Source organism: Andrographis paniculata, unplaced genomic scaffold (genome assembly GCF_009805555.1).
Source record: "Andrographis paniculata isolate CXL003 unplaced genomic scaffold, ASM980555v1 Contig10END, whole genome shotgun sequence".
NCBI lineage: Eukaryota > Viridiplantae > Streptophyta > Magnoliopsida > Lamiales > Acanthaceae > Andrographis > Andrographis paniculata.
In genome coordinates this window covers 2054100-2075883 of record NW_026137380.1, presented here as the reverse complement: position 1 = coordinate 2075883, position 21784 = coordinate 2054100, and the positions used below count along the sequence as shown (strand labels likewise).

General features: G+C 33.8%; 2 protein-coding genes across 2 annotated transcripts; both read right to left on the bottom strand.

Annotated features, from left to right (window-relative positions):
* Positions 1–6434: 6434 nt before the first annotated feature.
* On the bottom strand, positions 6435–14881 carry LOC127258616 (brefeldin A-inhibited guanine nucleotide-exchange protein 2-like). The gene is made up of 11 exons (XM_051285582.1): positions 13349–14881; positions 12221–12538; positions 11699–12044; positions 11159–11581; positions 10786–11075; positions 10116–10389; positions 8985–9481; positions 8548–8869; positions 8098–8449; positions 7340–7998; positions 6435–7253 (listed from the first exon to the last, which is right to left on the bottom strand). The coding sequence occupies exons 1-11, from the start codon at positions 14542–14544 to the stop codon at positions 6609–6611; spliced, it is 5322 nt and encodes a 1773-aa protein (XP_051141539.1). The 5' UTR covers positions 14545–14881; the 3' UTR covers positions 6435–6608.
* A 1215-nt stretch (positions 14882–16096) lies between these two features.
* Positions 16097–18398, bottom strand: LOC127258701 (LOB domain-containing protein 18). The gene is made up of 2 exons (XM_051285685.1): positions 17744–18398; positions 16097–16698 (listed from the first exon to the last, which is right to left on the bottom strand). The coding sequence occupies exons 1-2, from the start codon at positions 18089–18091 to the stop codon at positions 16312–16314; spliced, it is 735 nt and encodes a 244-aa protein (XP_051141642.1). The 5' UTR covers positions 18092–18398; the 3' UTR covers positions 16097–16311.
* Between the last annotated feature and the right edge of the window lie 3386 nt (positions 18399–21784).

The window sequence follows — 21784 nt, the reverse complement described above, 5'->3', positions numbered from 1 at the left end:
TCTAATGTTTTTGCATATCATTACCCCACTACATAATATTTTATTTTGTATATATAGCTATATGCACGGTAAATCATATTTTTCTCAAGAATATATGATGAATTATTAATAGTTATATATATGGTCAATCTAAACTAGTATTATGTCAAAAAAAATAAAAATAAAAAATTGTATTTAGAATGTGTTTAGCTCTTTTATTTTTTAAATCTCCCTCCCTTTATGTAATCTTACATTTTTTTTTTAATAAAAAAGAAATACATATTTTTCATATAGAAGATCACAACGACAATTATTTTGCCTAAAAAGACAATAAAAGATAAACTACAAAAGGATATATATAAACATACCATAAACTATACAAATTAAATTATTTTGAAGGACGAAGTTATTAGAAAGAAATTTGTGTAAAATGGTAATACTAATTTTGTTCATTTAGTAATCCTTTTTGTTTAGATATCTTTCAATAAAAATATATTATTATATTTCATAAATAAAAGACCATGTAACATAAATATATATATATATAAATATATGTATATGGTACAAATGGTGTATTGATTCACATCTCCTTTTTTTTAAAAAAAAAAAAAAAAAATTTCCATTTCTACAACACCCCAAAACAAACACAAACACTATTAGGTGGACATGCATAATAAATTATTTGTTTAAAAATGAAAAAATAAAAAAAAGTAAAAGACGAAAGAAATTAAAAAGTGATTTTGGACAGAAGTGGCATGAAATTTGATGCATCCCATTTTCTGATATATAAATATATATATTAAATCTGGCTTCAACTTGCCACTATTAATTAATTAATTAATGCAAATGGGCGATGTAATTAATATTAATTAATAATAATAATGTAATAAGGATAGATGTAGAGAGAGAAAGAGAGAGAGCCGACCAGAGTTGAGGTCAGCACGTGATGTTGATCATCTATCTGTATTGTTTGGGAATCATCATTATTCATTAATTAATCTGCTCCTTTGCAGGTAATTAATTAATCTATATAATCAGTTTAATTATATATATATATAAACTAAGTACTTAACTAATTAATAGAAGGCAGCTACGCCGGCTCTTCTATCTTAGGCTGTATTTTTGGATGTTTACGTTTCATTTTGTTTGCCATTTTACTTTCAACACAATATTTTAGATTTTATTTGTTTTAATTTTATTTTATAATAATTTTTTTATACAATTTGGCCTTATGTATTGTTTTGAATAATTTTATAAATTACATTTAAATATGTATAAGATAAATAAAAATATATATATGTTGCAAAATTTTTAAAACATCCCAAATTAAAAGAGTCATAATAAAATATTTATGATAGATCATCATTGACTTAGCACTTAATATTCATAACACATTTTACTGAAAAAAATTATATATATATATAGACTTAAATTTAACCATGTGTGAATAGGGGTGTATTTTTCTATTTTTTTTTATAAAAATTAATAAAGAAAAAAAAAAACTAGTTGTGTATTTCTATTAATTTATTTCTTTGGAGTTTTATTTCATTTTTAGTATAAAATTTGTTGAGATATGGTTGATTGAACAAAACACCTTACCAACAAATGGTAACTCCGAAAGGGTCTATTCATAATTATAACAACACTTTATCGATGATATATGTAAGTGCAGAACTCAAAACAATAAACGAGACAAAGTATTTGGTGATCCGGCACGGTTATAAGTCGATTTACATCCAGAAGATTTCAATTCAAGAGAAGTTCTAATATAATCACTCTTATTACAAAACTAAATAACCACAAATTCTTCAACTCAACATCCTATCTTGATCAATCTTAGAAAAGTTCACATTGTCACGAATACATGACCATATAGATGAACTGCTCAGAATTTGATCATCTCATTCGATTGGAAATTTTTAACTTAAATCTCCGTCGTATTTTAGTGTTAAACACTCATTCAAACTACAGAGAAGAGATGAACAGAGGGTGAAAGCGTTACACAATAATTTTCTCTCTAACAATACACTCTCAAATTCAATTGCAGACATTCTGCATGCCTCTCCAGTTGTGTATAAACATATGCAGCAGGTTTAAAAATAATTCCTCGTAAATTTTCTTTGCATTGAAATAAAATGGAGTGAGTAATTATACATCTGAATATTTTGACATTTCTTAAAATAATCAGTTTTGTCTATTGTAAAGATTCTAAATAATAGACAAATTGAATAGAGATAAACAATCTCCAAACATATTGTATGATTGTAGTAGCAGTCTGTCTGCAATAGATGATTGATCAAAATAGAATAACTTACTGCAGTAAGTTATTCTAAAAAATAATTTCTCATAAATTTTGTTTGCACTGAAATAAAGTGGAGTGAGTACTTATACACCTGACATGTTTTGACATTTCCTAAATCACCAATTTTGCCTCTTGTAAGGACTCTAAAAAATAGACAAATTGAATAGAGACAATAAATCTTCAAATCTACTGTAGGATTGCAGTAGCCTGATTGCTCAAAATAAAATAACTTACTGCAGTAAGTTATTCTAAAAAATAATTTCTCATAAATTCTCTTTGCATGAAATAAAATGGAGTGAGTATTTATATATCTGACATGTTTTGACATTTCCTAAATCACCAATTTTGTCTCTTGTAAAGACTCTAAAAAATAGACAAATTGAATAGAGGCAAACAATCTTCAAACCTACTGTAGGATTGCAATAGCCTGATTGCTCAAAATAAAATAACTTACTGCAGTAACTTATTCTAAAAGTAATACCTCATAAATTTTCTTTGCACTGAAATAAAGTGGAGTGAGTATTTATACACCTGACATATTTTGACATTTCCTAAATCACCAATTTTGTCTCTTGTAAAGACTCTAAAAAATAGACAAATTGAATAGAGACAAACAATTTCCAAACCTATTGTATGATTGCAGTAGCAGTCTGTCTGCAACAGATGATTGCTCAAAATAGAATAACATACTGCAGTAAGTTATTATAACAAATCATTTCTCATAAATTTTCTTTGCACTGAAATAAAGTGGAATAGGTACACCTGACATGCTTTGACATTTCCTAAATTTTTTGTAAAGATTCTAAAGAATAGACAAATTGAATAGAGACAAACAATTTTCAAACATATTTTAAGATTGCAGTAACAGTCTATCTGCAACCGATAATTGCTCAACGTATTGCAAAAAGTTATTCTAAAAATAATTTCTCATAAATTTTGTTTGCACTGAAATAAAGTGGAGTGAGTATTTATACATCAGACATGCTTTAACATTTCTTAAATCACCAATTTTGTTTCTTGTAAAGACTCTAAATAATAGACAAATTGAATAGGGACAAACAATCTCCAAACCTATTGTAGAATTACAGTAACAGTCTGTCTTGCTTAAAATAGAATAACTTATTGCAGTAAATTATTTTAAAAATAATTCTCATAAATTCTTTTTGCACCGAAATGAAGCTAAGTGAGTATTTATACACCTGACACCGCTTCGATATTTCCTAAATCTCACAAGTTTTGTTTTTTTTGTAAAGACTCTAAAGAATAGATAAATTGAACATAGACAAACAATCTTCAAATCTATTGTACGATTGCAGTAGTAGCAGTCTGTTTGCAACATATGATTGCTCAAAATAGAATAACTTAAAATAATTTCTCATAAATTCTCTTTGCACTGAAATGAACAAAATGGAGTGAGTATTTATACACCTGACATGCTTTAACATTTCCTAAATCATCAGTTTTATCTCTTGTAAAGACTACAGAGACAAACAACCTCGGCAATTGCAGTCTATCAGTAACAGATGATTGTTCAAAATATAATAACTTAATGCATCCATAAGTCAAAATAAACAAACCGGTTTTTTCATTCACAAAATCAAACTCTTACACAAAATATCAAATTGAAAAGACAATCAAACATATAACCTAGGTTATCAAACACAAAAGACTGACTGACTGACTTATATATATATATATATATAGATACACACAGATGTATCTAATTTCAACGCTGCATTTCTGGTATCATTGATTGGTTAGTGGGATTAGGGTTTATATATATAATAATATTCTCTCTCGAATTCAATTTGTTGAGAAATAAATGGTAACGTCAATTAGTTAATTAATTAATTAAACAGCTAATTCAATTAGTGAATTAATTGATTGCAATTTATTTGGAGCTGGCAACCATCATTCAACAGTTGTTAACAGAATATTAATTAAATATCTAAAGCTATATATATACATATATCATTAATTAATTTATTCAAGAGGTTTGGTTTATTAATTTATTTTGAATTGTCAATGACAAATCTTTCTGTCCGTTTTTAATTTAATTATAGTATTATTTATCTTTACTATACATACATACATACAAGTGTCTTTACATGGTTTTGAGTACTAATCCCAAACAGAAAACTTAGAAATTAATTACAACATATATAACTAATCAAATGGACGAGTAAACAGATAATATTGATTATTGAGTTGAAATTTTTTAAATAAAGAAGGATTCCAACATTCAGGGATGAACATTGTAATAATTTAATTTATGTGACAACAATATCTATAAATATATTCTGTTTGGGGATAATTAAATTCTCGGACCAAAAAGTGACCTAATTATATTATTATTCAAAATACTCAAAAGGGCTGGGCTACACATATTAATATATCAGTCTTAGAATTCTGCAGAAACTTTTATATTTGGAAAATTCATTTAAAAAAATAAAAAAAAAATTAAAGTATAACAGCTTCTAGTGTGTGACATTAATGATGATACATCAGATGTTAATTAATCATACATTTTTTTTTTTCCCAAACAAAAGGACATACTGTTGTAATAAATAGACAACAGAATGATTAAGTAACACGACAATGTATAAAAATCTATAATTATATATTTATACACATAGATTCTTCAGATTAAACTTGTTGCAAAATGATAACAATATTAAAAAATTATGTGTGTATTTGTAAAGGGTTGCTTATTAATGAATTTATTCCGTACCGTAAATAAAATAAATACCTGTTGAAATATATTAATTAAATTAAATTAAGTCATTATAAAGAGAGTGGTGAAAGAGGGGTTAGGGTTTTTGCCCGACATACTAATTACATAATGTGTCTGATCTGCCACTTATGATTAAAACAGCAAACACTGATTCTCATTGTACTTTGAAAATAATAATAATAATAATAATGATATTCCACAATTTAATTGGCGATTTTATAAGTGATTGATTGATTCTATTCATTTCTGGGAAGGAAAATTATATATATATATATATAATGTTGGGACTGGGTCAACTCATATTGTCCGTTTTGTCTGAGCCCGCACTGATTATTCTTCAAAATGCCTCGTTACTAGTGAAGTTTACTTGGGACTTATGGTGTGTAATTTTTTTCGTCACTTTCAATGTGGGACTTGGGTTTGCACCCAACATATAATTTTTTTTATTTTTTTTTTTTGGCTACTTCAAATCATCATAATTAATTATCTTCAAATTTATTGAATGTGTCTGCTGATGTGCAATGAAAACCGAGCTGAGCTTGAGCGTCGTCATCAAAATAGATAAATAGTCAAAGGATCTGTAACAGATGAGTTTTTCGTGACGCTAATGTCGGAATCAACAATTAATAAGGAAATAGTATATGGAAATGGTCAATTTTGTGTTTTTGTGATGAAGACAATATAATCAATTGTGTATTATCAAAGACTTGTTAAATCAAAATCTATTAGTTTATTAAGTTTGGCTGGGAATTTATCTGCTTCACTCACTAATAGTAGCATAAATCTATTTATTTTTGGTCAGTAAGAGAATGCATATTAGGGACCATGAATCATAAATTTAAATATTTTGAAGTATTTGAGTTTTATTTGTCACAGCTTAGTTCAATTTATTTGGTTGGAGTTGTCACGTTATATTAAAAATTATTTTTATATATCTTCTATTTATATCATATAAAATAATTATTTTCATTTAATATTTTGTTTTACGGAACCCCAAGACTAACTTTAAAACTCACAAACAAACCCATCTTAAAGTATTTCTTTTGAAACAAATGAATAATAAATTAAGAAAATAAATTAAAATCACAAAATATTAAATAAAAAGCAAAAAAAATAGTTTAATCTGATGTGGGCCTAAGCCCAACTAATTTAAGGCCCAATACTCTTTGGAGCGTTTATTTTATTTTAATATGTATTTTGTTGTTTTGAATTGAAGTAATATAAGCATTGAACCTAATGTTTGTAAATGATAGATTTAATATTAATATCAAAATTAACAATGCTTTTTGATTATTCGTTTGTATAAAAAATAAAAAAAATAAAATATAAGTACAGAACAAGTTTCGTCGTACTAGATGCAACAGTGTCGTAATTCTTTGTGTATTAATAATGCTAAATTGCTAATGCACATAATTGTGAAAAATTTTGGTCTCTTACTATAATATAAAAAGAAAACAGAGCAACCATACACTGTACTGTATAAAAAACACCCTAAATTTCCAAAAACAACTATCACCAAAATAATTGGAACTATCATACATCTCAATAATAATAATAATAACAATAATAACGTAACGTAATTCAACCAAACCATCAACACAACCGTAGCAAAACTGGTCCGACCGACGAGCTCAGCATCTCGCTCAGGGCAACCTGGATCTCCAGCGACCCGTGCTCGCAGCTTATCAACGTCGAAACCATCGGCAAAAACGTTGACAGGTTCTTCTCGAACGAACCCGCTCCCAAGCTACATATCGCCTGTAACGTCGCCACCACAAGAGGCGCCCGGGCACCCAATTCCCTACGTTTCCCCGAACTCAACGGGATCGTCAGGCGATGATTCCCGTTGCCCGACGACGACGGTGATGTCGACTCAGGCACCTGTTCTTGTTCCTGTCCCTGTCCGACAGCTGCCACTTCAATGTACGACTGTAAAATTTCCCGACAAAGATTGACGAGGTACGATTCCATTTCGGGCTCTTCGAAGCTCGACATCCGGTTGAGGGCGAGGTTCTGTACAAACGTCAAGCAGATTTGGTACGACTCGTTCTCGAGGCGAAGCAGCGGAGGGTCCTGCATTTGCGTTATCGGCCCAAGTTCCTGCAGCTTCATCCGCAGGGCGGCGTCGGTGTTTATCTTGTGGGCATGCAGCGCAACGGTGTGCACCGCGTCAAATATCGTCGATACGTTTTCCGGGGATAGTTGAGATTGGTACATGTTGTAAATCTCCAATACAGCCTGTAATATTTATGAGCAGCAGCAGATGCATAAGAAAGAATCAATGGAACCTGAGGTGCACAAAAATGTCGATCATTTTTACTGACCTGGACTAACAAAAGTTGAATGGAGGATCGACATTTGGCGTCCGATATAGCAGAATACAGCTGATGTCGCCTCGAATTATTGTCTGCATCTTCATCAGCTGTGTTCTCATTCGAATCTTCTTCCCGGCTCCATATCCTGTCCTCGTCAAGAACGAACGAGAAGTCCGGGAGTGTTTCATTGGCTGCTTCGTTGAGAGACGAGACCACCTCAGACCACTTTTCTTCAGAAAACATCTCCCCGGCATTGCTCATCAGTCGAACGAAAGCAGCAATGCCAATGCCGGCTAGGCTCTGGTGGGGGCGTTTAATGAAACTCACCAATAAAGCTAACACTTTCTTTAGAAGGGGATTTACGGTGTCATAGAAATTGACGAAGAGATCAACAACCAGTTGTAGAGCCAGCGTGCACGTCTCATAAAGCCAAGCATCTTGGTCGAGCTCTTCCACATCACCATTGGCAATGCGATTGTTGGAGTTATCACGGGAGGGTTCAATGGCACGACGGGCATCATCAAAGATTCTAAACAGGACCGATTCGAACACTTTTTCCCACAACAATAGGGAGAAATGTTGGCCGTAGTTTCGTAAAGTATCGAAAAGCACTTGCAGGGCACTCTGCCTGATTTCAGGCCTTGGATCAAAGCTCAGTTCCGATAAACCTGATGGAGATAGAGGTGAATGAATGAGTGAGATTTGTGTTATGCCGTTGTATGGCCAGATTGAATAAAAAGGTTACGGTACAGAAAATGAAACAATACCTGCCAAGAGAGGAAACCATAAATAAAGATGGTCCACCTTATCTTTCGCATCACCAGTGTCTATGTTTTTTTCTTTCTCCTTTTGAGGCGATGGGGGTGGCAAATTTTCCTTGCCTAGATCGCCTTCAGCAAGCTTTGCAGCGCAGAATCGAAGGAACCCAATGGCATTAAGGCTAATGTCTTTGCTGAACCTCGTATTTGTGAAAGCAATAAGACAATTTACACAATCCGTGAATGTGGTTGTCTCTGTTTCAGTGATGTACGGGAAATAATCACGCACTATCTTCTCGATTATTTCAAAGGCGAGAAGAACAATATTCCTGTGGTCATCGTACGCGGCTGTTGTGAAAACCTGAAATTTTAACAATTAGAAGATAGCATGTGAAACTGGATCCTTTTAGTTCAATGAAACAAAAGAAGAAACTCCGTACTCAGGGAAGAGTTTACTACCATAAACATGCTCTTCCATCCGGATTTAACATTATTGACTCTAGCTAGCACCATCTGAGAAAAGCATCTGATAATCAATTCTCTTATTTCAACAGCACTGCTCTTGCGCATCACTACAACAAAAGGCTTCATGAACTCATTCTGGAAATTATAATTGGCCAACTCTTCCCTCTCCAAGAACTTCATTGATAACTGGCGTAAGGAATCCATAGCAAATATTGCAATAGAAAGGTTCTCTGAGCAGCCAATATTTACAAAAAATTCTGACAGTACTTGCCAAATTCTCGACCACACAAGCCTTATGCGATTCATGTTGTAGTGCCTGTTCAAACGGAGGGAATAGAAACCATACTTAGCACGGACCACAACAAGAAAAGATATATGAAATGTAATGAAATCTAAAGAAGTAATTAAAGAAAAACTCAAACACCACATACGCAATCTCGACAATCTTTGTGAGGCTGAAAACCCGTGGATCTGATGTAGATCGTAGCTCCTCCATAGAGACCTTGCAAAGAGCCTTCACAAATTCAACGATTGCCTCACTATTTAGCTTCTGGCTACGTATGAATATTCGGTTCACTTCACCAACTTGCTCCAGCATGTGTAGGTTAGCGACTAAGTTGTTTATCTGTTCAGATGTAATCCCAGCAGCCACATTACCACCAATTCCGGCGCTGTCATATGAACCCCTCTGCACATGAGAAGCTGCATTTTGAATCTTCCCAGGCCCCTTTCTAATCAGGACAGGAAGAGTATTTGATCTGGTATGCTTGGATTTGTCTTCATTCTGAGGAGCTGCAAAGAAAGTGGCATCGAGAGGAGCACCCTCGCCCAACAGATGCAAGTGTTCAAACCGGGAAACACATGTCAAAATATGTTCCCAGGCCTCTTGTAAGTAATTCCCATCCTCATCCGCTATAGCAACAATAGCCTGTTTGTGCAAGTGACGAACATATCGGTGTTGTTCAGATTACATTAAATTTGCTTAAGCACGGATCATCACTTAAAACAATACAAATTCACATTTAATCCAAATGACAGAAGCTTTCACATGCATATATCATCATAATATTCCAACCAATGGGCATCATTGACATAAGGTAAAGAGGAGAAAAGTGTACGTGGACAGAAAATGGATATCAAGAGACAGAAGGGAGTAAAGAGGAAAAAGCACACAATAGGCAACCAGAGTGCTGATAAACTCCTCTGTTAGAGAGAATGGGATAGGCATGGACACCAAGAAATCTTATCGACATGCTCAATCAAACATGAGTAAAAACACAGACAAACAACAGAATAGGGATATATTAAGAAACTGAGAAATGAAGGTACATTTTCAGAGTTAGATTTAATTGACATCCCTGAAGAGTATATGATAAAATCAGTTGCATTTTAATTTGCACAGAGTAAATAAGATTAAGAATAATCTTCGCACACAAGCACTTCACATTTTGAATTGCACAATTCTGCATTGTGGTCTTAAATTAAGCCAAACAATTTCGATTAACCTTCATATAAATAATTTCAAGTCCAATCATAGAAGAAATGAACGGAAGAAAACACACCTTTATTGCATCAATGTTTTTCTTTTTAATGTCTGCAGGTGAGTGAAGTGAAGTAAACTTTGCTAACGATGTCACAAAGGCATCCCTCTGAGTTTTCATGGACATTGCTGCAGTAACATGGATTGCACTACGGAAGCCATCCAAACAAAGGGATATCACAACATCATCATCACTCTGGTCGAGAGGAACACTGAAAGCAGCCAGCATTGGAGCCCAAGATATCTCAATCATGAATCTGAGGATCATCACATCTGTTGCAGCATAGTAGACAGACCTATAATTTTCCAAATCAACGTTAAAAGCAAATTCAGCATCTCATTTAGAATAAGTAATGACTTCTCATTTCTTCAACAAAGGAAAAGATATTTATAAAGCACTCACTCACCCCAACCACATCACTTAATAGGTTTTCATTCAACATAATTTAACCATTTCCTATTTAACTTTTTCCAAGGGCAATTCTATGTTGATAAATTATGAATCATTAAAAATACAGAGAAAGCATGGTATATTCAATCCAAGCAAATCATCCTACAAACAAATCAACAACGTGGCTGATAAAAAGCCAGAAATACAAGAACAGTCCAAAAAATATAGTATAAGAACATGCATCGCCAGTAGAAAATGTGGTCCTAACCCACCATGCAGAAGATTTCATTGTATAACTTACTCTGATCTCCGAGCCTTTTCCTTAAACTGTTCTTGCATGTTTCTCATGAGATCGTCACTGGTCTCCATACTTTCTTCATCTCGTGGACGTATCACAATGTTCAATATGCTATCTAAACCTAAAACTCTGTTTAAGTTCACCTGATGCTTTTGTTGGATGGCCAAATTATCTTCTTTCATTTTAATCTCATTTCTTGAGATTCGTTCATATAATGATTGCAGGTACTCCCCTGGTAGATCTTTTCCATCATCAATCCCGCGATTGTTTCTTATAAAATCTTCAACCGACATCTAAGCAAAGAATGAAGAAGGTAAGAAATAAATTAAAAAACAGAACCTCAGCAACAAAAAATGTGTCAACAGTCAATCATCACCTTGTTCTTAACCATAGGATTGTGTGCATCAGTGTTCAGCATTATAACAGAGTAGGCGAGTACATAAGCTGTGTCCGCACTGGTAAACGCCTTCGGATTACATTTGCAGTATCGCTCAGCAAATTTTTCCATAATACGGTCAATTTTCTGAGCCTCACCAGGTAATCTGAAGCCCTGTAGGAAGGCCCTGATAGCCTCATCAAATTGCATTCCTTGAAAATCAAAGGAATCCACATACGCATGCATCACTTTCAGCGACAAATCATCCCTTTCACCCAAATAGTCACCAATCAGAGTTTTATTCAAACCAGATGCATTTTTAAGGAAAGCTGCTATCTCCTCTGCAGAGTTTCCGACCTTATTTGCTTTTATCAGGAATTCAATACCTTTCTTGGGTTTACGGTTAAAAAGAGAGATGCCTTCCTGCCATGTAATGTAATTAACCATTATCATGCTAGATATAATGCCAATCTACAACTCAGAAGAAGTTAAGAAAATCAACAAACTAAATAAACTACTCAAAAAGCTGTAAAATTGCACCTGGAGCTCAAGCTTATATGCACGGCGTTGCTCAAGAGTTGAAACATCAGATACCTCGGTAGAAGGTTCAGGCTGAGTATCCGATCCTTCCGTGTGCTCTTCTGTAGAGCCATTTATGGTTGGGGAACTTCCAGGTTCAGAAGCATTTTCAGAAGCATCTAACTTCTTGGTAGAGTGAGTATCTGGAATTCGCAATTGCTTGTTCATCCAATCACCCATGCTCTTCAAAATTTCAACCAAGCATTTCATAGCTTCTTGCTTCATCATAATATCTTGGGGAGGCTGAAGTGTACTGACAACACCAGGTGGAACCCCTTGAGCAGTTTTAAGTAATCCATTAACCATCCTGGAATAAAAAAATTGAGCAAGGGGTCAGCTGAGAATCCACATATTAAAACCTGTCAACAAGTGTATCTTTTGCAAACGTATCGATTCAGCTCATGCTAACAAACTCAACTTCGTCAATACTTAGAGAAATTAAATTTCTTATATAACCACTTGAAATAACGAGACTGACCATACCTCTCAAATATGTTGGAAGCATTAACATCGCAATCATAGTTCAGGAATATGTCCACCAATATCTGTGAATCTACGCAGAGCCTTTTCAGGAATCTAAGCACAGTCATCTTTTGCTGAAAATTCGGTTGCGCAACATTTTCCAATACTCGAAGGACTATCATGGGGAAAAATACCCCAATTTCTGCTTTTAATCCAGCTCTGAATCGTGATACCAGGCTTATAAATATTGAGCAAGAAAGCTGGAAAACAATCATAAGGGTTGAAGCACTGTTCTTCAATAGCGAAAGGCACAGATACTGTTTAATAGCATCTAGAAATCTGTTTGAGAAGAAAATGAATGAATTACAGTTACGATGATAATCTAGCATGACATCAATTTGGAAGAATAAGATAATAAATAAGTAAAGTGAAGGACAGTAACAAAGATTTAAGGTGAAATAGTTTATTCAAACCAGTATATTGAGAACAATTAAGCTAAAGTGGGGGAGAATCAAACATTGGAAAAATCAATGCAACAAACCAACCAAGGTGATACCATTCATATTTAAAAAGGGACACAGAAAAAGGTAAAACAAAAATTGGCTGTTTAAATAAACGAGTTGTGCACCAGTTCAAACTATTGCAATAACTAAAAATCTGATTGGCCAACTGTGAATGTGCTCTAGAAAAAGTAAAGGTGTTACCAAACAATATTATGTGGCATCTTGGATTCTTTCTCATTATAATAGCAGTCTTGACGACTAGATGTTTTTGCTATCTGCTGAATATCTAGCTATTAGAGTGTTAAATGCAGAGTAGGCTACAAACTCTGATAAAGAAATATAGATACCTCATGAGAACGCTATGGAACCTATTTGGCTTATGTTCTACCTCATCTCAGATTACTTGGAATAGGTATTCACCTTAGGCATATAATATATGCACTTCTAACTTTCCGATTTTCAAACTCTCTTTCCAGAAGGTGTAGTGTATTAGGCTTCAATCTTTTTTTCACTTTGGTTCCAATCTTTACGTAAGAAACCATACTATGCAAAATGTAAAAGTTTCAGGATCCAGAAAATGACAGAACTAAAACCATTCAAGATAGTATCCTGGAAATCAAGCCACAAAAATGAGCGCCTCCAATACCTTTCACTAGTCCTAAAAACGGCCCCTGCATTTTCCAATAAAATCTTTAGCAACTCCAATGCCACAATCTTTCCCTTCATTGCCTTAGGATCTGCCGCAGCATCCTTTGGGGGGGTCTTCATCGAGAGCTTGCACAAAGCTCTAAAAACCAAAAAAGCATCCCTCCTTAGCTTATTCCCAATCTGAATCTCTAAATCATCATCCCTTTCCCCCTCGCCTTCGGCCAATTCTCCTTTCCTTCCTTCTAAAGCAGTCTTATACATGCTGATCTCCCAATACTTTGCATCCAACATATCCTTATCCGTCGAGTCCAACAAGTCCGCTGGATTTGTACCTTCTACTGTTGTCGTCTGAGTCTCAAAGGCCCCATCATAAGCCCTAACTCCTGATCCTACCGCACTGCTAGGAGTACCAGGACTAAAGACGACATCAATATCCTGCATTATTTTGGTGATGAAACCCTGAACAAAAACTGTCATGGAACCATCCATATCCGCCTTCTCCACAGGTTCCATGAGCTCTGCCACTACAATAGGCTGCAACGGCACTGTCGACGAATCAGCCTCCATTCTTCGAAACACAATGACAAGCATTTGAACCAATGATGCCTTGGCAGTGGTCTGGTTCACCATATTCTTGCTACTAAGATAAATATCATAGCAAGTCCTCACAACTTGCAATAAACAATCACCATGAATTCTCAAGGAGACAGACGTGACCGCCGATAAAAGAGTCTTGATCACCAACAATTCCGCATTCTCGTCCCCCAAATCCTGACATTTGCACACGGCATCAATCAATTTGGACAACAATTTAGCTTCGGGACCCCCGCTGGGGTCAGCCTCACCATGTATATATCCGTGGGCGATCAGCTTCTGGACGGCATCAATGGCGGGCTCGGAAACCTTGTGATAGTTAGAAGAAAGGGCATTTATAAGCGGGCTGAGAACGATTTCGGAATCGAGCAGGGAGAGATCTAGAAGCACCCCCGGCACAGACGCCGCGTCGACGGCGGAGGGAGAGCCGGAGGGCGAAGTCGGGGCGGAGCTCTGATTGGGAGAGTTGAGGTGTTCGATGACGGATTTGCACTCGGCAGCGAGTTTGGCGTGCTTGCGCCACGAGGCATTCTTGACAATCTTATCAAGGGCGGGGACTAAGAGCTGCGATAAACGGGAATCGGCTTCCGGAGAAGCCATTCCCGGAATCTCGAAACGGCGGCGGCGGTCCGAACCTTCAAATCGGCGGCGGATCTAGACGAGCGAGGAGTGCAGGAATCTGGTGCGGGAGCACGGCAGCAGCATCGGGAATCTGGATCGAAGAGTGCGAAATGAATAACGAATTGAAAACTGAGATTAGTTGGATTATGTTTGGGTTTGGGAGATAATTAGGAATTGATGAATCAAAACGCTTAATCGAGCTGACTGGCAATAATTCTTCGTCAACCTCAAACCTCTGATCCAAAATCAGCGAGGAATTCCGAAGTATTTTTATTACTGTTCTTATTAATTTCGATCAACGACGTCTTGAAGGAGGGAAGGGACTGAATCACTAAAGAATGTTGAGCGAATTTTGCTATCCGGGCTTTAAAGGAAACTGGGATAATGGGCCAGCCCATTATTTTATTGGGCCGTATTTTAAGTTTTGGGTATCGATCAATGGGCCATTTTTTGTGTGAGACCAATTAATAAGCGGCCCAAAGTTGCCATTGTCGAATTTACTGTCCGTTGTGCAATGGAAAATATTCCATTGCGTTCAACTTCTTTCTTGGCAAATTTTGTTTGGATGCCGTTACAAAATTACTCTGATTTGCTTTTGATTTCGAATTAAATTAAAATTATAGTCCCTTCCTTCAATAGAAAATATATTTATTTTTATTTTGTATTATTCAATTACAAAATAATTATTTCATTTGGATTCCAACTGTGTGAACCATGTGTTAAAATATTTTGTATTGTCAAATTACAAAATAAATATTTTATTTTTTCATAAAAATATTTAAATTATGCTCAAAGGAAATCACATTAGGTCAACCATATATACCAGATGGACTCGAAGTCCAAAAAAATTTAAACCGTGATCTCATTGTATCACAAGTTAACTCTCCACACCAGGTATGGTTGATTTGATTATTGATTTTTTTATTCAAATTTTAGTTTAAAATAATATTGTGATATAATATTGTTTTAAAAAAATATTATATTTTTATCTACAAACCGAACAATATTATTTTATGTTTGAATACAAACCAAACATCATGCCCTATTATTAATTATTTATGAACAACCACGGTGTGTTCACTTAAATCTGATCCCAATATTTTTTTTATTTTAATTTTTACAGTCTTTTTTATATAAAATATATTGTTTAATTTTATAAAATATTATATCAAAATATAATTTAAATTTATTATTATTGTTTGAAATGTTTTTAATTGAACATTAATAAACAAACATGTACTCCCTATTAAATATAATCCTTTTGTTCAAAAATAAAATAAGGGTGTGCTCCTTTACACGAAAATTTACATGTTTGTATTATTTGGACTCTCCATTATTTTGAAAAAGATCATATATTATTTTAATATTAATCTAAACAAAAAATTTTAAATTTATCAAAAGAAATAAACCCTAAAAGTTCAATTTATTTTGAATCAATAAACATTATTTCAATATATTGTTACATTTCTCATTTTCCATTGAAATGAATTAACAAGATAGGACTAAAACACGAATTTATAGAAAATGGCAATGAGGCAAAGCAACTGATATATGATTACAGAATTGTAACCTTCCATTAGAGACGAAGACACTTAAAAACAGTGCTGCCAATTAACCAACTAAAAGCAAAAAAAGAAAAACAACATACGACAACAACACTACAATAAAATTACCAACCAACGAATTTTAATTTAATTTGTTTCGATCCTTTTTATTTTATTTTATTTCTTAAATTAAGATTTTCAATCAAAAAGAGTTGGGAGGGAAAGCAGAAGCCTGGTTTCTGCAAGTTACAGGAGGCGCGTGCCGGTTGAGTAGATCACGTGCCATTTCCTGAAGATCGTTGTTGCTGAGGGACGCCATCTCCGGCGCCGGCCTGGCGCCGCCGCCGCCGCCGCCTGCGGCTGGGAACTGTATGGGGTCTATTTGCTGCCTCTGGTGGAGGGTCCAGGACGGGTACACCATGGAATCGCACAGAGCTGAGAGGTGATCGTACGCCGCCGGCATTGCCGGCAAGTCTGATATGATCTGCGACGGGTGTGCGAACAGCGACGGCGCCGGCGCCGGCGTCGGAACTTCCAGGGCGGCCAGGTGGGCTTGCAGATAAGCCAGCTCCGATTGCAGACTCACCACCTGTATTCAAATGGATATTTTTCTTACAATTGAAAATTACAGACAACTATTAATTATAAAATATAAAAAAGTGGCAAGAATTAAAATCACATCACGCAAATTATAATACAATTTTAATTCGTTTATAGTATATGATGTAACAAACCCATATTTAAGTAATTAAGCAATGTAATTTTAGTACTGTTTAATTTACAATTGAACTAACTATATATCTACAAAACATTAAAATCAAATGCAATTTTTCACAAAACAAAAAAAAAAAAAATCTGAACCCAAGATTACAGATACTTGCAAAGTACATACTTTTCACAACAAAATCTTTTATATCAGAAAATGCAGAACCAGGTTTCTTGATTTCAGCAAAACATTCAAGTGTTCCCCAAATGCAGATCATCATGGTCCACATTTGTTTAAATTAAACTTGTCCAGATTAGTTGTTTAATTAATTGTATGTAAACATACTGCCAAACATATCCAGCTCCAACATTAGCTTACTAACAACTCAAACCCCAACCCCAACCCCAACCCCAAAAGAAAAATAAATTTTTTAAAAAGTAATAATAGTAAATGGTCATTCATGAGCTTCCCAATGTTGTAATGGTTGCATATGTACTAAAATGAGTACCGACAGTCGTTGTCTTAAAACCCGGTTTTGACCATAAAATCAGTGTCTGCATATTACCCTATTTGAAATTCTTACACATGCATGACTTTGAATTCTCAAATAGGATCGGTGTGGGGTTTAATTAATTATTTAATTAATTGAATTACTAAGAAACAATATACGATGAATCAAATCATCAATGGAAGCTTGGTAAGTATTAAGATAATTTGCAAAAGTGCACTTCAGTTCACCAACTCTGATAGGACACAGAGACACATAGCTTTTAAGAATGAACCATTACTGAAGAAACTCTATTCATGACACAGACAACTGATATACGATCAAAGGTTACCAAAAAAATGAAAAATTAAATAAAAAAATTCAATTTCTTCAAGTAATTAATTTATTGATGGATCGATCGATTGATGAATTGATTGTTACCTGCTGCTGAAGAGCAAAGATATGTCCGACGCAGCCGTAAATCGGATCCCTCAGCCGCGACTGCGCCTCGTAGCAAATCGTCACCACCGCATCGAGGCGCTTGCTCGCCGGAATATGCAGCAGCAGCTTCGACACGTTGCTGGCGCCGAACACTTTATGCACCGCCGCGAAGTGCGCCGCGCCTTGCTCGGAATCAAAGTATGGCGCGAAAATGCACCCGGCGACGCACTTCCTTCTCAAAAACTTACACGCCCCGCACGGACCTCCACCGCCGCCGCCGCCGCCGCCACCACCACCTCCGCTGCTACCTCCTCCACCGCCGCTGCTTCCAGCTACGCTAGTACTCATGACATACAATTAATTAACTAATTAATGATCAAATCAAAAGACGAATACTATTTATATATCCTGTAGCTATATATATATATAGATAGATAGTTAGGGTTTCTGATTTTAGTGGATTGAGAATTGAGAAGAAGAAGAAGAAGAAGAAGAAGAAGAACAAAAAAGGTGCGAAGTTGAAAGGCTTTAGGATCTTTTTAAAGAAATTAAGGCTTTTAGGGTTTGGTGGTATCCGATGGAGAAAACGAATTAAGGCTTAGAAGCCACGCGAAGAAGCAGACGCCGTTAGAAGCTTGCGTGAAGCAAGCATGAGATAACCCACCTGCCCTTCAATGCCTTATATTATCTCGTGAGTTTATATGCAAAACTCATGCTTCACTTACTGCTCATCATCACTTTCATTTTTATTTTTATTTTTAATTTAATTTTGGATTTCATTAAAATATGTTTGTTTGTTCTATTATGTAATTATTATTATTATTATTATTATTATGGGAATAATAATTACGGATTTTAATTTCAGACACAGATGAAACGGGGATTGTGCGTGTTCATTACAGTCTGTATATAGTTTTACATAACGCTGCGTGTTCCATGCTGCTAGCCTCTTCTTTTTTTTCTTTTTTTTCTTTTTTTTTTCACAGCTTTAATATAGTTTTTGGTTGCTGGAAAGGATGACTGACTAATCATTACACTTCATCATTTGTTAAAAGTGTTTTATGCAGCAGACTTTTCATAAATTTATTTATTAGTAATATTTATATATATGTACTGTTTGTTAATTATATGCTCTGTTCGGATGAAGATAAGATTTTATGAATTATGCATGTACATCTTGGTTAATTTCACCATAAATAAAATTAACTCCAGAGTATATAATAGTAGTAAATAAAATAAAAAAAAAAAAGTTGTTTCTTTAATGTTTTTTAAAATTAATTTGAATTTTTATTAAAAGAGTATTTTGATATGATTCTTATTAAAAAAAAAATAAAAGAAATGGTATAATTTAATTAAATTTTCATTAAAGATATAATAGTATAGATTTATGTTTAAAATCGTAAACAAACAAACCCTTGGACTTTTCGGTTCTGTTAATCAATGTGACATATATATGCATGAATATGGTAAATTGATTTATTGATATGTATTATTCTTTTCATTATTTAAATTTATACTCACTTTTTGTTTATATTGTGATAAAAATATATATATTCTTTATATTTTTAAATAGAAAAGTACAGTATTTTTATATGTTGTTACTATAAAATAATAATAATAGCTACTACTTAATTTTATTAAAAATTATATATAAATATTTAGATAAGGGAGGAAGTAAAACTCAACAGCCACACTGAAAATTAAAACTCATAAAATTGGCTAGATTGTGCGGCTTAATATATATACTCCCTTCTTTTATTTTTTGTTATTTGCTATGCTAAGTTTACGTAGAATTTATTTATATTAAAATATTCTATTCGTCCACTAGTTAATTAGTCTTATTTTAGCGAATATTAATCAAATCATTGCTAATTTTTCTATTTATTTTACTACTTTTATATCTACTCTTTAATAAAATTCTTATAGTACTGTTGAATATATCCCACGCAAAAATATGGGGTGAATGGTCACTCCACCAGCCAGATTTTAAGTTGGAAGTCCGGATCCCTTCTTTATACATTTTTTTACTTTTTATTTATTTTATTTTTATACTACCTTCGTCCGCCTCTAAGGATTATACTTATATTTCTGTTATTGTACTTAACATTAAAAATATGTTTATATTTCTATAATTTTTTTTGTACAAATTTCATTATATTAGTATTATAAGACACTACTAGAAGTATTTTGACATTTTTCTTTGTATTTTGATATAATAATTAGTATTTAAAGATCAACACACAAAAAGTAAGTATGACCCTTAAAATCGGACATATGAAACATTAAAATGCTATTATTTTTTCGTCTCCGTTCTCAACCAAACAAAGAATAGACATAGCAGTATATAATTAGGTGTGTGACAAGGTCACATATAGCAAGGTGTGTTTACTAATTAATTTTTTATTTTTTTCTAATCATATTTTGTTATTTTTCTCTAAAACTCTTGCATTCAACTACTATTTCATATTTAAAAATAAATAAATAAAAATTGATTAATTACAATATGTGAAGCATGGCGATTACTCAAAGAGTGTCATCATCATCACAGAATTTTTGGTCATTATTTGATTTTCAACTAGCAAATTCACATTTGGAGATTTTTATCAGCTTAGGAAGTAATGTGGCAACTGAAAATACATAAGATATTAAATTAGTAATGTTAATTCAAATGTCACATCCAAATAATCGAATGAATCATCTAACTGAAAATCTATCAAAGGCATTTCTTGTGTGACAGGGCTCAGTGGCACACACCAATTTATGTATCATTATAACTGAATATATGAATCCAAAATAATCAAAGTATATAAGGCATACTTTTTCTTACTTGGAAATTTGAGGAAAAAATAAATAAAATAATAAATTTAATGCCTGTGCGTAATTATGTGTATACATAAAGTTTTTTTTTTTTTTTTTTTCTAAATATAAATCGATCGCTTTATTTTGAATAAGGGGGGATATCAAAATAATAATTTTGTAAATTGGCAGAAATGAATTATTCAGTGCGTCACTATAATTATTTACGTACTAAATAATCTTAACAACTTTTTGGGCATATTGAAACTATACTCAATAAGTTCATGTTTTCTCTCATATGTACATAAAAGCATATATATATATATTTATTGTATTTGCACTCAAACAAATTAAAATTTTCTTTATAACTCAGTACCACGGAATGGTTATTGTTTTATTATACGATGTTTGTTCATAATTGAATCTGTATTGTATTGTATAAATATATTTAGTATATTAAAATCTACAATAATATTTGATGTGTAGCTTTTGTTATGTACGGTGATAAATTAATATATTGTATTTATATTATATTAATTTATTATTTTATATTATGTATTATTTATAAATGTGTTATATATATTTTAAAAAACTAACATCATTTTCCGTTACCTCTCGGCAAAATATATAAGTCGTAAAGATTGAGAAAAATTAATCGTGACTCGTCAACGGAAGAGTCAAAGGGACCGAAAGTCGGGAGTTCAAAGCACGGTCCCGAGGAGTCTGTTTCATAGTAATTTTCATACGTCGCCACGTCGGATTAAGTGACGTCACTCATAACCGAAGGAAGAAATTGAAATGCCACGTCACTACCGCTCACCGCCTCCTGACTATAGCGAAATCGCATGTTTCCGGTGCACATGGACCTAATTCACATCGCTGCTTGTCATCGGGCCCTACATGACAACTTTAGAATTCATTCATTAAATTTTTTTTTTTTTTTTTTTACGTAATAAAAAAAACATGCATATGCATATCATTTGTTAGAAAGGGATTATAATTAATTAATTAGCGTAGGCAGAAAATGTCAGCAACAGTGCGTAACGGCGCTACCGCCGCGCCGCCCGGTTGCTGCGGTGTCAGGAGGCGGCATTGACGGGACGGGACACTTGGGCACCGTGCCCGACTGCCACGTGTCGCCTTAAGAAACCCTAGTTAACTGATACAGTCAGTTCTGCTTCTTAAACACAAGTTGATGACGTGTTCTTTAAGAAAAGGATGGTGTAATTTCAATAAACTAATAGT